Here is a 17349-nt window from a genome sequence, read left to right as displayed (position 1 = left end):
CAAGAAACACCTGGAGTAACAGGCAAATTTGGCCTTGGAATACAGAATGAAGCAGGGCAAAGGCTAATAGAGTTTTGCCAAGACAACACACTGGTCATAGCAAACACCATCTTCCAACAACACAAGAGAAGACTCTACACGTGGACATCACCAGATGGTCAACACCGAAATCAGATTGATTATATTCTTTGCAGCCAAAGTTGGAGAAGCTCTATACAGTCAGCAAAAACAAGACCGGGAGCTGACTGTGGCTCAGACCATGAACTCCTTATTGCCAAATTCAGACTTAAATTGAAGAAAGTGGGGAAAACCATTAGACCATTCAGGTATGACCTAAATCAAATCCCTTATGATTATACAGTGGAAGTGAGAAATAGATTTAAGGGACTAGATCTGATAGACAGAGTGCCTGATGGACTATGGATGGAGGTTCATGACATTGTACAGGAGACAGGGATCAAGACCATCCCCATGGAAAAGAAATGCAAAAAAGCAAAATGGCTGTCTGAGGAAGTCTTACAAATAGCTGTGAAAAGAAGAGAAGCAAAAAGTAAAGGAGAAAAGGAAAGGTATAAGTATCTGAATGCAGAGTTCCAAAGAATAGCAAGAAGAGATAAGAAAGCCTTCCTCAGCGATCAGTGCAAAGAAATAGAGGAAAATGACAGAATGGGAAAGACTAGAGATCCCTTCAAGAAAATTAGAGATACCAAGGGAACATTTCATGCAAAGATGGGCTCGATAAAGGACAGAAATGGTATGGACCTAACAGAAGCAGAAGATATTAAGAAGTGGCAAGAATACACAGAAGAACTGTACAAAAAAGATCATCCTGACCCAGATAACCATGATGGTGTGATCACTCACCTAGAGCCAGACACCCTGGAATGTGAAGTCAAGTGGGCCTTAGAAAGCACCACTACGAACAAAGCTAGTGGAGGTGATGGAATTCCAGTTGAGCTATTTCAAATCCTGAAAGATGATGCTGTGAAAGTGCTGCACTCAATATGCCAGCAAATTTGGAAAACTCAGCAGTGGCCACAGGACTGGAAAAGGTCAGTTTTCATTCCAATCCCAAAGAAAGGCAATGCCAAAGAATGCTCAAACTACCGCACAGTTGCACTCATCTCACACGCTAGTAAAGTAATGCTTAAAATTCTCCAAGCCAGGCTTCAGCAATTCGTGAACCGTGAACTTCCAGATGTTCAAGCTGGTTTTAGAAAAGGCAGAGGAACCAGAGATCAAATTGCCAACATTCGCTGAATCATCGAAAAAGCAAGAGAGTTCCAGAAAAACATCTGTTTCTGCTTTCTTGACTATGCCAAAGCCTTTGACTGTGTGGATCACAACAAACTGTGGAAAATTCTGAAAGAGATGGGAATACCAGACCACCTGACCTGCCTCTTGAGAAACCTATATGCAAGTCAGGAAGCAACAGTTAGAACTGGACATGGAACAACAGACTGGTTCCAAATAGGAAAAGGAGTACATCAAGGCTGTATATGTGAAGCTGTAATCAGCTATTATTTGTTTGTTGCTCTAAAAAAAAGAGTTTTGTTTCATTTGCTGTTTAAGATAGCAATACAAGTGTGTTTATAGTCTGAGTGGAAGGAGGAGTGGAGAAGAGATGAAAAACATCAAAGAATAAATTTAAGAAACTGATGACCCTGGGGGAATGAGATGAAGAAACCAGGCAGAGGAGTAATTTTGAGAAAGGGAGGATGGCGTCAGTTCCCTTGCGGTGAATGAATTTTCAGGTGCAGAAAGGTACATAGAATTTTCAGGTGCAGAAAGATAAGATACAGGAGCTTGTGAATGGCCCTGACTCATTCAGAAAGAGGAGGAAGAAGTCAGCATTAGTAAGGTGGACAGTGTGAGTGACACATGAGGAGGTGTATCACTATGGGGAGGCCACAGAACCACTAGTGAGAAAAAAATAGAAGGATGACAGTGTAGTTCACAGAGCCCAGTTGAAGTAAGAGGACATAAATTTATAGTGAGCCCATTCTGCATAATTACTACTTTCATCCCTAAAGATAATTATAGAGTGACTAAAAATTACACATAAAGTCACAGGTATAGAGAAGTTTAGTAAAATGCTAGAGGAAGAAGCACTATCGTGGTCCACCATCTGGGGGTGGGCATGGGGGAAAAGTGAAGCCTGAAATGCATCTAATGAGTTTCAGGTTGACTGTAAGCTAACACAGGCCGGAAGCATGCCCGTGTCCACACACGCACCTTCTATACCTTTTCAATCTAGAAACTCTAGAGCATCTAATGAATAATGAGTTGGCCACACAGACCAGGAAGAGATGCAGCCTACCATATCATGGCTCTCCCTGGCCCCTGAATTGCCCAACAGGGTGTGCAGCTACCAGTGATAGCCCCTCCTCAGCTAATATTCTGCCAGAGTTGAAAAATTTGCCACATGGTTCATATTCCATTGCCATTTCACAGTGAGATATATGTCAGCATTCAAGAAGACCTTCTACTAACAAAGGGACATTTTAAAAACATCTTGCTCTTCTGCTTCTTGAACCAGACTTGTGGGGAAGGAGACAAGGAGTATGGAAAAAGGGAGTGGGGTGAAGGCAGAGTCAACTCAAGTATCTCTGAACAGGACCTCTGTTCCTAGGATCCTGATAGTCAAAGATGCTGATGAAATTACCCAGGAAGTTCTGATATTAACATCTGAGGGCCATCACCACAAATCTGTTTTCTTCCTTGGCTGTGACAGCAGAGGAAACTAAACTCCTCGGGGCCAATAGGATGAAAGGAGGGTGGAAAGAAGATAAAGAATATCACTTTCTGGCTAGTTCAGTTCAGTTCAGTTGTTTAGTCATGTCCAACTCTTTGCAACCCCATGAACCACAGCACACCAGGCCTCCCTGTCCATCACCAGCTCCCGGAGTTTACCCAAACTTATGTCCATTGAGTTGGTGATGCCATCCAACCATCTCATCCTCTGTCATCCCCTTCTCCTCCTGCCCTCAATCTTTCCCAGCATCAGGGTCTTTTCAAATGAAAAGGTCTTATCTGGCTAGTTACTGACTTGTAAAACTGTTCTTGAAATTGACCAAAGGAAGAGAAATGTGAGTGCTGTATTTTTAAGCTGATTTATGGTATATAGACCCAAAGAGACTTAGAATATCTGTAGAGTCTAGAAGTGGAACATGGGAGGAAACATAACACACATACACACACACACACACACACACACACACACACACATTACCCATATTAGTGTCAAAAAAGTTTTTCAGTTGCCTATTCATTTGTTCAGTAATAATTGCATGGCTACTGCTTTAGTGCCAGGAATTGTGCTGGCTTAGGGAATGAAACATGCAATTAACAAGTGAACAAAGAAGTAAATGGCGGATTCATTTCGATATTTGGCAAAACCAATGCAATATTGTAAAGTTTAAAAATAAAATAAAATTTAAAAATAAATTAAAAAAAAAAAGAAGTAAATCTGCATCTCTAATGTGTGGGTGCCGTGCAGAAAACCAAGAAGTAGAGGGCAATGGGGTAGAGAGGAGCACCCTCTGGTAGGGAGTTCAGCCAAGATCTTTCAAAAAAGGGTTCATCTGAACTGAAATTTGATGAACAAGGAATCAGCCATGCACACAAGCTGTGAAAGAGGTATCCAAGTAGGGAACAGAAAATAGGACAGGGTTTAAAAAGCAAATCCTGAGGCAGCAACCAATAGGCAGCGGCCATCTTCTTTCACGTTTTCCTGTGGGTGATACTTTGTGAACTCCAGTATTTCTGCTTTGGTCAAGCACTTTATACAATATCAGTGCATCAGTGGTAATGTTGTTGCCGTTCTGAATGTTGAATACTAGTGAGATGAAATTAGGATTAAGTAAAAGGTGGCAACTGGGAATGTGGGTATGAATTTTAAAGCTCTGTTACTATTTTGCAAGCACGTAGCAGTCAAGTTGGAAAATCCCATGGACCGGGGAGCCTGGTGGGCTGCAGTCCACGAAGTTGCTAAGAGTCGGACATGACTGAGCGACTTCACTTTCACTTTTCACTTTTATGCATTGGAGAAGGAAATGGCAACCCACTCCAGTGTTCTTGCCTGGAGAATCGCAGGGACAGGGGAGCCTGGTGGGCTGCCATCTCTGGGGTCGCACAGACTCAGACACGACTGAAGTGACTTAGCAGCAGCAGCAGCAGCAGTCAAGTATGAATTTTAGTGTGTATATGCTGAGCAGCATCCTGATTCTGAACACTAATATCCTATGAAAAATAACTTTCTTAAAGCCCTTCTGCATGAAAGAAAGCAAACCTCACAGTACCGTTCATTTTGACAGTTCTGAGAGAATACAGGCACTAACTGCACAGCAACTTCAGAACAGTTTTTGAAAAATTCTTAGTGAATACTCTTGGCCAGTAACCTCTCTTTCGAGAGTTTTTTTTTTTTAATTTTTGAGTAGTTTTAGATTTACAGATGAGAAGGCAATGGCAACCCACTCCAGTACTCTTGCCCGGAAAATCCCATGGGTGGAGGAGCCTGGTAGGCTGCAGTCCATGGGGTCGCTAGGGTCGGACACGACTGAGCGACTTCACTTTCACTTTTCACTTTCATGCATTGGAGAAGGAAATGGCAACCCACTCCAGTGTTCTTGCCTGGAGAATCCCAGGGACGGGGGAGCCTGGTGGGCTGCCGTCTATGGGGTCGCACAGAGTTGGACATGACTGAAGCGACTTAGCAGCAGCAGCAGATTTACAGAAAGATTGCAAAGACAGTACAAAGAATTTCCAAGTACAAAGAGTTCTCAGGGCACCACAATGCGTTGGATTGTCACATCTCCCCAGTCTCCTCAGGTCTGTGCCTGTTCCTTAGTCTGTCTTTGTTTATCATGACCTTGACAATCTTTAGCAGTACTGGCCAGGCAACCTGTAGAATGTTTCCTAATTTGAGTTTGTCAGATTTTTTTTAGTGGTTACACTGGGATTATAGGTTTTGGGTAAGAACACCCCAGAGGTGAAGTGCCCTTCTCATCACATCATATCAGAGAAAAACGCCACCAACATGACATCATTGGGATGTTCATTCTGACCACATGGTGAAGCTATTAATGTTTGCCAGGTTTCTTCATTGTAAAGTTACCATTTTTCTCTGTAAGGAGTTTCTAAAAAATCAACTTTGAACTACAAAAGTAAAAACTAAATGTACTAATGGGGACTCTAGTACTTGTGCCTCCTATTTCACTACCTCAGGTTTATACTGGTATTGCTTCAGCCTTTTCAATGCATTTTCATCCATACATATGTCCCTATTTAAATACATATATGTATATATACACAGTATAATTTTATATTTTAGTTTTCTATATGAACCATCTGTCATACCCTATGGATATTTTTCTGCAATGTACTTTTTTCACCAAACAGTACGTCTTAGAGGCTTGTCTCTGCTGTTCTTTTTAATGGCTGCACTATACCTTCTTATATACTATGATCTCACAGCCACCCTTCTATGGATGCTTGTTGTAATTTTACCCCTATTATTAATAGAAATCATGGTTACTGAACTTTCTTGTTTATGCCTCCTGTGCAGAGATGTGTCTCTTTTGCATAGATATTTAGAAGCTGACTTTCTAAGTTACAGAATGTGCACATTTGAAATTTTTCATAAATCCTGCCAAAGTGGTAATACCAATTTTCCTAATTAGCAAGTTATAAGAAAATCTGTTTTCCCACATCCATTTTAACATCGAATATGCTTGTCTAAATATTGATAATGTTTGTCATGTTTCTATTACAGTGTAAATTGGCATTTTATTTAATATTAGCATGGAAGACTGGCCACTCTTTGTAAACACAACTCTAATTTGACATTCACGTAAAGATCTAGGTTTGGGAGGTAAAGAAACAATATCAAAATTTCATGTCATTGTTAATTGACAAAAGTATATAACTAGAAAGAGATAATTCTGATCCAAATGGACTGCATTTTTGGATATTCTTTTGAAGAAAACTTAATTTAACTGCAGTCCTGATCAGAAGAAGAATCAGCTAGTCCTGCATGGATCTTCCCAGACCTGTAATTAAGTCATTGTGTCCAATGCCATTCTCCCCCCAAACACCTGTTTATGAAAATGGCTTTGTATGGACATTAAATACTGCTACTGATCATATTTCTAAGATATGGTTTAAATTGGTCACTGTTCTTTAACTTTATGGTAAAGTGTCAAAAAACACTGTATCCTTTGCTTCTTCTTTTGCTTCTTCTCACTGGCCACACCAAAGAGGGAAGAAGAGGATAGCCATTTTCCCCTATCTCTGTTCTTGTTCCCCTCCATCTCCAGCGATAATGTGTGAGTATGTGGTGTGCGCTCACAAAAGTGGTGTTGTATGTTCCCTGAACTTGTATAGGAAGTTCATGGAAACATGAAACACCTTTTTCCTGGCTTCCCTCATTAAGTTCAGCAGAACATTTTAAAAAGAAACATTTTGTTATGACAATAATGACATGTATTTATCACAGAAAATTTGGAAATATAGAAAAGTTCAAGGAAGAATATACAGATCGCCCATTATTTTATCACCCCAATATAACAGTATTGCTAGCATTTGGTCTATATCATCCGTCCAGTCTTTTTATTCTGTGGGTATACACAAGTAAACTGTAGAGACATTTGGGCAGGTGGGAAATACTTAATAGGCTTACTTTCCCCCTAATTATTCCCTCCACTCTATTTCCCACTCCACTGCCCCTGCCAGTTTTCCAGGAGAAAATGAGATTTGCAATCAGTGGAAATCTCAGAACTGTCAAAATACATGAACTCAGCCATTCTGGTGAAGATCCAGACACAAGGTAGAGTAAATGTCAAAGTACCTACCCAGGAAGAGAGAAAGAACACAGTTGGTGACGTTCTGCTTTCTCATCAGCCCTCTGCTAACCTGCTTTGTGTCCAGTTCTCTTAGGGAAATACACTTGTGGACTTTCAGCATTTCCTGAGCAGTTTGTCTCTGTGGGCTATGGTTAGCTCATTGTTCCCGGAGGATGCTGGGCTCTCTGTCTTTACTCACCCTAGCCTGCTGTGCCCCCTTCCTTTCTTCCCAGTGACCTGCCAGTCCAACAGTATGTTTGTAGTTTGTTCAGTCATTCCTTCAAAGTCATTCACTGTAACTTGACGTCACTTTCTATTCCTTTGTGTGTAATTCTGGGTAATTTTAGAAGCCTGAAAGAGTCACAAACCTATCAGAGAAAAGCTATGGCTCCTAGCCTACCCCCTGGAGCCTGGAAATGTCATCTTGTCTGGGACAAGACTAGATTAGAGAGCTTCAGGGTTCCAAACATCTACAAATGCATGGGTCTTCTTTTCATAAAATGAATCATAGTAAAAATAGTGACCTCTAATTTATTTTAGAAACCCAGATTTTCATATGTCAGGTTGAAATCGATCATAATGCTCTTCTACTTGTTCATGTAAATATGCCTTGGATCAAGAGATTTACTTTTGTGATAACCCAACTTTGATTTTGTTAATAAGATTGCAAATGTTTATGTAATTCAACTAATGCTACTTTTTTCCTAGAATGAAAACACTAAGGAAGATGACCTTTCAGTGCAACGAGATGAAAATGACCCAGCACTAATAAATCTTAGCCAGTGTGCTAATAAGCCTGTGAAGCAGAAGAAAGAGACAGGGTAAAATGAAATCACTTAATGGTGACTCAAGAAAATGGATTAAACACTGGGAAAAAACTGAATGATTAATATGTCAGTTACAAGTTAACTAAAAAATATTTAAGGCTGAAATAAAAGTAGTGTTATAGCCGACCAGGTAACTAATGTTTCACCCTAGGACTAAATTTTTAATGAGAGTGATTGCTAAGAGAAATTTCTTTTAAATTTGTACATATAGAGCCATTATTTTCCTTCCAGTGGATTTTAAGAGTAGCTATTGTGAAATTAAATAAAATGACTTTAGTATGCTGTATGTGAATTTTCTCAACCACTTTGAGGTGAAAGGCATTTGTTCTGTTTTTCCTGCCTGCTAAAGTTACAGTTATGCAGTGGCCCTACAGCTGCTGGGCTTGGATGACGGGACTGGGCCCAGTAACAGGGATCCTGTCCTGATGAGGGGGACCTACTTGTCCTTTCTGTATCTGCGTCACCTGAGGATCCGGGAGCTGCAGGTATGTGGATGGTCTTGCATGCATCTGAATTGTTTGGTTGTCTGTAAAGGGGGCTTTCCTGCTGCTCCAGTAATGTGCATTTTTACACTTTGTTCTGATTCTTCCATGAAATCAGGCCTTTTGGAGGGTGGTATGTTCCTCTCTCAGCAGTAGGGTTGACCTGCCAACTTCTGGGACCCTAGTAAGTTTCACTGTGTAGGGTGGGCCAGCAAAGGCAGGGTCATGACCCTGTTCTTTCTTTGTTTCAGCGCATCTGCTTAGGAATTCTGAACTATTTTAGATCTGTTGAGCGAACACTGACGATCAACACTTCAGGCCTTACCTTGGTTTCAGGGAGCCTGGTCCCTACCTCAGAAGACAGTTCCTGGGTAAATAAAGCAAAAGGAGGCATGGGCACCTCGCAAGGCCTAGGCGCTCACCACTATGCCCACGGGACACCTGCCGAGCACAGGGTGAGGATTGTGTTACAGTTTTTTTCCCATGATTATCTTGTCTTCTAAGCCACTTCTTCTTAGCACCTGGAATCAGTTAAAATGATGAAGTAACAGGTGAGAGTTTCTAGGAAAATAACTTTTTTGAAAAATTGCAGTGAAAAGGGAAATGGCTTTTTAACCACAATAAATACAGTGTCCACTTGAGAGCAGGACATAGGCAGAGAACATGAAGGCCTGGAAACCACAATAGGAAGGAAGCAGGCATTTCAGCTGCTGATTTATCCACTTTATAGTGAACAGACCAAGAGGAGCCCTTTCAGAGAACCACATGTCCTTACAGAGAAATTCTTATAAGACCCTCCTTGACATTGCAAGAAGTATTTTTTTTTTTTTTTTGCCTCTTTTCTGTTTCCTAAGCCCCAATTAAAAAAAAAAAAAAAGATTAAAAAATAAATGTAGGAAAAAAACTTGAAAGATACAAATATTGGATTCTTCTATCCCTCCTAAAACCTGCTAGTCCCTTGGTGCTTTTAATATCTCTTGGATATATTTTTATATAATCTCAAAAAAATCATATTAAATCTCATATTAAATCCCTTTCTTTGGGAGTAAAGCTGAAAAATATATTTTCTTGAAATATTGTAGACACTTTTGCAATATGTTCATCTTAATCTCCAGAACGTTTATTCTTGATGGTAGGATTTAATATGAATTTTTCATCTTCTTAGAAGATACTAGCTTGACAAATGTGAAAAATAATATCTACTTAGCTACTAAATAGGTCATATTTTAAATTTGTATGACTGTTGACTTGTTTTATTAAGGATATGAAATCTTATTATCAACTGTTGCTCATATGCAGTCTGGAGTAGTGCTGTCCAGTAGAAATACAACACAAACCACAGATGTCATATACAATTTTCTAATAGCCACATATAAGAAACATGAAATTAATTTTAATAATGTAATCTATTTAAACCCAGTGTATTTAAAATATCATCCTTCTAACATGTAATCAATATAAAGAAATCATTGATGAGATATTATATATTTTTTCATACTAAATCTTCAAAACCGGTTGTTAGTATGCAGCTCATATGTACAGGTATAGTACCTCTCAACTCAGACAAGCCACATTTCATGTGCTCCGTAGCCACATGTGATTAGAGCCTACTGTATTGAATAATTCAGCTCTGGATATTAGAAAACATTTTCTTAGTTTTCCTGCCTAGTCATTTCAAGTCCAACTTACTAAGTAACTGGGAAATTCTTCTTTTTGGTCTTCTTCCCTATCAATTTCCCCCTCCCCTCTCCTCACTGTACACAGATTTCCCTTTTTACCTTTCTTCCTTCTTCCCTTGATCGTAATTTATGGTGAGCCAAGTTCAGTTAATATGTCCCTCAGTGGAACTGGAGAGGAGGGTTAAGACACTTTTGAAACAAACACACCCATAAAACAAACACATCTTTTGTCTTGCTAATATCCAGCCTGTCTTATACCACATCTGGGTGTGTTATTTGCTAATAGATTAAAAAAAGATCTTTCTTACCACTGCTCCCCTCTCCCAGTTTGTTTGTTCTAGGATGGGGTAGGGTGGAAAGGAAGGAGGAGAGGGAAGACAAATCCTATCCTGTCTCATTGATTGTAGGAGGAGTTTCTCAAGGGTAACACAGTTTTTCTTTCCTATGGTCTCACAAATGGTAGGAATAACATCACCCTTAAGAAACTGCCAGCAGGTACTACTTTAGTGTGAGAAACTCAAGGAGGTAGCCTTTCTTCGAGGTCTTTAATAGGACCATGTGATTTAGCTGCACTCCTTGTATGTGGCCATGTCAGCATTTAATCTAGAATGCCCAGACTAACTATGTGATTCTTTCTCATGTAGAGGATGGAAGGAACAGATGCTAATTTGTTGGACTGATCTTACCAGGCCAGGGCTAAGGCTACCTGGAGAAAGATTTTTGGGCTTAGCAGCCAGCAGAGGTAAAGAAGAAGCAACTGAGATGGAAACCCTCTTCCCTGGGCCCAGTGTGTTTGATCCCATAAGGAAAATCTTAGGCTGGTATTAACACACATTTGCTCAACGATAATACCAAAAAAGGAAAGCCCCTACGGCCTGTCATGGGCACTTTGCCACGTGCCTACTTTAGGCATGTGGCAGAGCAGAAAGGGCCCCAGAATTAGAGGCAGCAGGCTTTTCCTGGCTGTTTGACCTTGAGCATGCTTCTTCAGGCACGTAGGCCTGACACCTCATGGCATGTTCAGTATCTGCCTGGATTTGACATGCCGGTATCAGAGACTGTTGTAGCAAGTAGTGGGAGATGAAGCTGCAGAAGAAAAGAGACCATGAAAGGCTAGGCTCTCCTCAGGATATGGAGCTAATTTCAAGATTGGTGAGGAAGAGATAATTTTAAATAAGAAAATGGCACTCCTCTTTGCTTTATAAGTTTCTCAAGATCTTTGCCCAAACATAATCATGTTTATTCCTTTGCTTGAACTGTTCATGGATTTTTCTATTCTCACAAGATAAAGTCCAAGCCTCTTGGTGAAGTGTACAAGGCTGGGTGCAAGCTGGCCCCTGCCAACCTCTCAGACCTCATTTCCCCCCTCCTGTCCCTATACCTTCATTCTTACGGACCTGGGCCTGCCCTTCCTCTGAAGGGGCAGAGCTGTTCATGCCTCTGAGTCTTATATATAACTGCCCTTTTGTCCCTCACCTCCTCTCCTTGATAAAGGCTTACTCTATTCAAGTCCATTCAAACATTACCTCTCTGAGAAGTCTTTCTTATATCTCTATACAGAGCTTAGTGCTTCTTCCTCTGATTTATCTACCTACATTACAGCACATGACTCATTCCATGAGCCCATCATTCATTCATTCTCCCATTCATATACCCCACAAATGTTCTGACCAATAAATATACTAGGCACTAGGTATACAGCAGTAAACAAAACTGTCACAAATTCTTGCCATTATGGGACTATTTAATGGAAAGAGACAGATATTAAATAAGTAAGTGACATTGTAGAATGGCTAAAGGTTTGACACCAAGGTTTCTCCAGAAATCCTAGGCCCTTGCAGTTGGGAGGTGCCAGTGGACTGTGAGCAGAAGTGACATGTGTCACTTCAGTCCAAAGCATGTAAAGGCTGACCCATGACCCTCCAGCTCTCTTCCCCTGCTGCAGCCAGTGGAAGGCATGTGTCAAGCCACAAAATAGAAACATCCTAGATCCTTGGGTCACTGCTAGAAGAGAGAAGCCTAGAAAGCAACTAGTCCTGCAGTGAGCTCTGCCTGAGTTAGAAATTAATTTGAAATGTTGACTACTGAGCTTTAAGGTTGTTTGTCACAGAATAACCTAGCCTTTATGAACTGGTAAAGATGGTGATAGAAGCTGTGGTGAAAAATTAAGTAGGATAAGGGGATAGAGAGTTGGTGATAGGATATTGCAGGTGGAAGGGAGATGATCAGGGAAGGCCTTAATGAGAAGGTACAATCTGAGTAAAGACCTGAAGGAAATCAGGAAGCAGACCATGTGACTGACTGGGAGAAGAGTGCCAGGCAGAGGGGAGAGCCAGTGCGAAGGCCCTGAGGCAGAACTGTGTCCAGCAGTGTTATAGGAACAGCAAGGAGCTTAGTGCAGCAAATGAGGTTAGAGAGATTGGAGCGCATTACACAGGGCCTTGTGGATCATTCTGAGGACTTTGAGTGAAAAGAAGAGCCCTTGGAGAGTTTTGAGAGTGATGTGATTTGACTTTTTTTTTTTTTTTAACATCTTTGCTGCTGTATTGGGAATAGACTGAAGGGCTGAGCAGAGACTAGCTACTACATTGATCAAACTAGAGACACTATATCTGAGAAGACGCAGGATGAGAAATGGTTAGGTTCTGTATGATTTCCAGGCTGCTGGGATGTAGAATATGAGAGAAGTCATTGTTGATTCCAAGGTTTTGGCCTGAATATCTGTAAGTTTGGAGTTGCCATCATCTATGACGTGGTTAGCACAAGTTTGTTGGGAAGATCAGGCTCTTGGTTAAGGGCATTGAAACTTTGCCATTCTTAATAGATGTTCAGGTGGCAAAAAGCAAATAGAGAGCTGCATATATATCTTTCACCTGCTGCTGCTGCTGCTAAGTCTCTTGAATCATGTCCGACTCTCTGCAACCCCATAGACGGAAGCCCACCAGGCTCCCCCGTCCCTGGGATTCTCCAGGCAGGAACACTGGAGTGGGTTGCCATTTCCTTCTCCAATATTTTTCACCTAGTAGGTATCTAATAAATGTTTGTTGAACAAAAGAAAGACTCTGTTCATAACAGAATAGTTGTGAGGTCACAAAAAGTCTATGTAAATGAAAGTGCTTTGCAGAGTCTATCATACTGTTCAAATTCAGAAAAAAAATAGTTTTGATAAAGTATTATACTCTACAAATGAGGTGGAGACTAGGAGATATTTTTTGTTTTCCTTTTAAAAGATTTAAAATACTGACCCTAAAGATTGAGTCATTCACCGAACAAAGTTTGATGAGTTCTTAGACTGTATTAATATTATTATTAGTAGTAGTACTGTTTATTATTTGAAATTAATGAAAAGATGATTTAGAAAAAGGCAAGATAGTCAGAGAACTGTTGTCTACATTTCCAAAAGGCCTAAACTTTTTGTTAACAAGTGATAGCAGAAACCAGTAGAGTGAAAAGAGTTAATGATGGCCACCAATTTTCCTATAACTACTATACTCAAATAGTTACCTTGACATCAGTAAATTTGCAGACTTAAAAGCATATGAATTATCCCAAAGGTCAGATTATACCTTAGCCAAACAGGTAATTAGTGCCTTCCTTTTCTTGCCACTCCTCCAAGAATAATATTGAAGGATCAACTTTCTACAACACAAAAAGCATTAGAAGGAAGGTCTTCTACATAGCCATGGAAGAAACTAAAATAAAAAGGAAATATTATAATGACTGAACCATAACTCTACATAAGGTAATTTGGCCATCTGGTCTTCAGGTTCATCTTCTATGGACACAAGCATACATTTCAGACACAGGGAGGGAAAAGGAAAAATATGTATGTCTATCTAAAGGGCTCAAACAATGAATTGGGTATAGGGAAAGTGGGGGGGGGGGGCGGGGGGAAGACCATTGAAATAGCTGGTAGCATTAGAGTCAGTGTCTTGACTCTGTTATTGCTTTCTATCAGCTTTAGAACTTAATCCAGTTGCCATTTCTTTAACAGCTCAGAAAATTGTGCTGTACAAGGACACTGAGAAAGGTCTTTTCCAGTGAAGTGCATATAGTAGCATACCATATTAAGTTGTCCCTTGTTTTCCTCAGAGAAGAATTCATTTTGCATAACAGGCTTTAGGAGCTAAATGCCAATAGAAGTCAACATGTAAATCTAAGCAAACTGTTTAATATGTTACATGTAATTTTCTCAGCAGCATTTCTGTTTTCCACTGGTACCTATCATTTCACAAAAAACAATATGTTCACTTTCGGCACTCCTAGACAAAGGAAGCTCCTAATTATCAAAAAGTTTTTGCCTAAAAAAATAGTAAAAAAGTAAACCAAAAGCAACCACCTACCAGAAAAATGTTTAACAATAAAATATCTTCTTGATGGAATATTATGAACCATAGCTATTATTTAGAAATGGTCCTAGTTTTACTTATTAGAATATTTCTGAATTCCAGCTTGAATATTTAAAAATCTATAATTGAATGAGCAACTCATTAAAGAGGAGTCTTTTCAGGGACTTTAAATATTTAATTACCTGGTGTACTTAAACAGGACATAAAAACTGATACAGAGCCAGAGTTTTGAAAGGGCCCACAGAGTACACTCCATCCACCTTTCTGATACTGACAATTATCCATCAATACCAGTAATCATCTGCCCTGTTTACAAAAAGTAAATGATACATCTCCTGAGAGCCAGCATGTAATGACTGCTTAAAATTTATAGATAAATGGATTCTAGCCAACAACTTATTACTGAACAAAGTTTTTATAAGAATGAATAGATAGGGAATAAAAGATTGGGACCCATTGGTTCCATAGTTTAAATGACTTGTGAATATAACAACTAAGAAAAAAATACATATATATATATAAAATAGCAAATGTTGGTAAGGATGTTGAGGAATTGTAACTCTTGTGTATTGTTGAAAGTGAAAGTGAAGTCATTCAGTTGTTTCCGGCTCTGTGACCCCATGGATTATAGCCTACCAGGTTTCTCAGTCCATGGGATTTTCCAGGCAAGAGTACTGGAGTGGGATGCCATTTCCTTCTCCAGGGATCTTCCTGACCCATGGATTGAACCTGGGTCTCCCACATTGTAGGCAGACGCTTTACCCTCTGAGCCACCAGGGTTAGTGGTAATGTAAAGTGGTACAACTGCTTGTGTAAAACAGTATGGTGGTTCCTCAAAAAATTAAAAATAGAACTATCTTATGTCTAGCAATTATATCATATGACCAGCTATCCTATGACCAAGGGCAAAGGGAAGCTGCAACAAGATGGTAGAAGGGGTGCAATCACATACCAGCCAGAGATGCTTGGAGGGCACAAATAAAACTTTGTGTGCACCAGGACCAAGGAAAGGGAGCGGTGACCCTCACAAGAGATGGAGCCACACCTGCCTTTGAGTGTTTGAGGGTCTTCTGTGGAGGCGTGAGTCAGCAGTGGTCTGCCACGGAGACAGAGGCTCTAGAAACAGCAGTCCTGGGAGGCACGTCGTGTGGCATAAGTCCTCTTAAAGGAGATCTCTGTTAGCGCCACTGTAAAGCCACCGGGGAGGCGCCAGGGTGGGGGCGGGGGTGGGGGGCAACTCACAAACTGGAGAACAGTTAAACCAAAGAAGTTCTCATGCTGCTGTGAAAGTTCTAAGCCACACAACAGACTTCCCAACCTGGGGATTTGGAAAAGGGACTGAGTATCCCCAGGGAATCTGACTCTGAAGGTCAGCAGGATTTGATTACAGAACTTCCAAGGACTGGAGAAACAGAAACTCTTGGAGGGCACAAACAAAATCTTGCGCATACATGACCCAGGAGAAAGGAGCAGTGACCCCACAAGAGACTGAGCCAAACTTGCCTGTGTATGCTTGGGAGTTTCTGGCAGAGATATTGTTCAACAGTAGCCTGGAATGGGGTCAAGGGCACTGACTGCAACAGTCCTGGGAGTCCCAGCATGCTGGCATAAGTCTTTTTGAAGGAGGTTGCCATTGTCCCTACCATAGTCTAGCCTCAGGCCAAACTACAGGGAGGGAACACAGCTCCTCCCATCTGCAGAAAATTGGATTAAAGATTTACTGAGCATGGCCTTGCTCACCAGAACAAGACCCAGTTTTCCCCCAGTTAGTCCTCCCCAGTCAGGAAGCTTGCACAAGCCTCTTATCCTCATCCATCACAGGGGAGACAGAATGAAAACCACAATCACAGAAAACTAACCAAGCTGATCACATGGACCACAACCTTGCCTAACTCAATGAAACTATGAGCCATGCTGTGTAGGGTCACCCAAGATGGACAGGACATGGTGGAGAGTTCTGACAAAATGTGGTCCACTGGAGAAGGGAATGGCAAACCACTCCAGCATTCTTGCCTTGAGAACCCCATGAACAGTATGAAAAGGCAAAAAGATATGACACTGAAAGATGAGCCCCCTAGGTCAGTAGTTGTCCAATATGCTACTAGAGAAGAGCAGAGAAATAGCTCCAGAAGGAATGAAGAGGCTGAGCCAAAACGGAAACAGTGCCCAGTTGTGGATGTGTCTGGTGGTGAAAGTTAAGTCTGATGCTATTAAGAACTATATTGCATAGGAACCTGGAATGTTAGGTCCATGAATCAAGGTAAATTGGAAGTGATCAAACAGGAGATGGCAAGAGTGAACATTGACATTTTAGGAATCAGTGAACTAAAATGGACCAGAACAGATGAATTTAATTCAAATGACCACTATGTCTACTACTGTGGGAATAATCCCTTAGAAGAAGTGGAATAGCCCTCATAGTCAACAAAAGAGTTCAAAATGCAGTACTTGGATGCAATCTCAAAAACAACAAAATGATCTTGGTTTGTTTCAAAGACAAACCATTCAATATCACAGTAATCCAAGTCTATGCACCAACTAATAATGCCAAAGAAGCTGAAGTTGAATGGTTCTATGAAGATCTACAAGACCTCCTAGAATTAACACCAAAAAAGAGATATTCTTTTCATCACAGGGGACTAGAATGCAAAAGTAGGAAGTCAAGAGATACCTGGAGTGACAAGTGAGTTTGGCCTTGGAGTACAAATCGAAGCAGGACAAAGACTAACGGAGTTTTACCCAGAGAAGGTGCTGGTCATAGCAAACACCCTCTTCCAAAAACACAAGAGACAACTCTACACATGGACATCACCAGATGGTCAACACCGAAATCAAACTGATTATATACTTTGTAGCCTAAGTAGAGAATCTCTATCAGATCAGATCAGTCGCTCAGTCGTGTCCGACTCTTTGCGACCCCACGAATTGTAGCACGCCAGGCCTCCCTGTCCAACACCAACGCCCGGAGTTCACTGAGACTCACCTCCATTGAGTCAATGATGCCATCCAGCCATCTCATCCTCTGTCATCCCCTTCTCCTCCTGCCCCCAATCCCTCCCAGCATCAGGGTCTTTTCCAATGAGTCAACTCTTCGCTTGAGGTGGCCAAAGTACTGGAGTTTCAGCTTTAGCATCATTCCTTCCAAAGAACACACAGGACTGATCTCCTTT

General features: G+C 40.8%; 1 protein-coding gene across 3 annotated transcripts in view; it reads left to right on the top strand.

Annotated features, from left to right (window-relative positions):
• Positions 1-17349, top strand: part of LOC133253853 (coiled-coil domain-containing protein 162-like) — a 153836-nt gene that overhangs the window by 4391 nt on the left and 132096 nt on the right. For all 3 annotated transcript variants that reach the window (XM_061427613.1, XM_061427612.1, XM_061427610.1), the window contains exons 2-4: positions 7551-7663; positions 8019-8154; positions 8403-8606. In XM_061427613.1, the coding sequence (XP_061283597.1) occupies positions 7551-7663; positions 8019-8154; positions 8403-8606 (453 nt within the window). The remainder of the gene's footprint in view (positions 1-7550; positions 7664-8018; positions 8155-8402; positions 8607-17349) is intronic.

This window comes from Bos javanicus, chromosome 9 (assembly GCF_032452875.1).
Source record: "Bos javanicus breed banteng chromosome 9, ARS-OSU_banteng_1.0, whole genome shotgun sequence".
NCBI lineage: Eukaryota > Metazoa > Chordata > Mammalia > Artiodactyla > Bovidae > Bos > Bos javanicus.
This window is presented reverse-complemented; position numbering and strand designations above follow the sequence as displayed.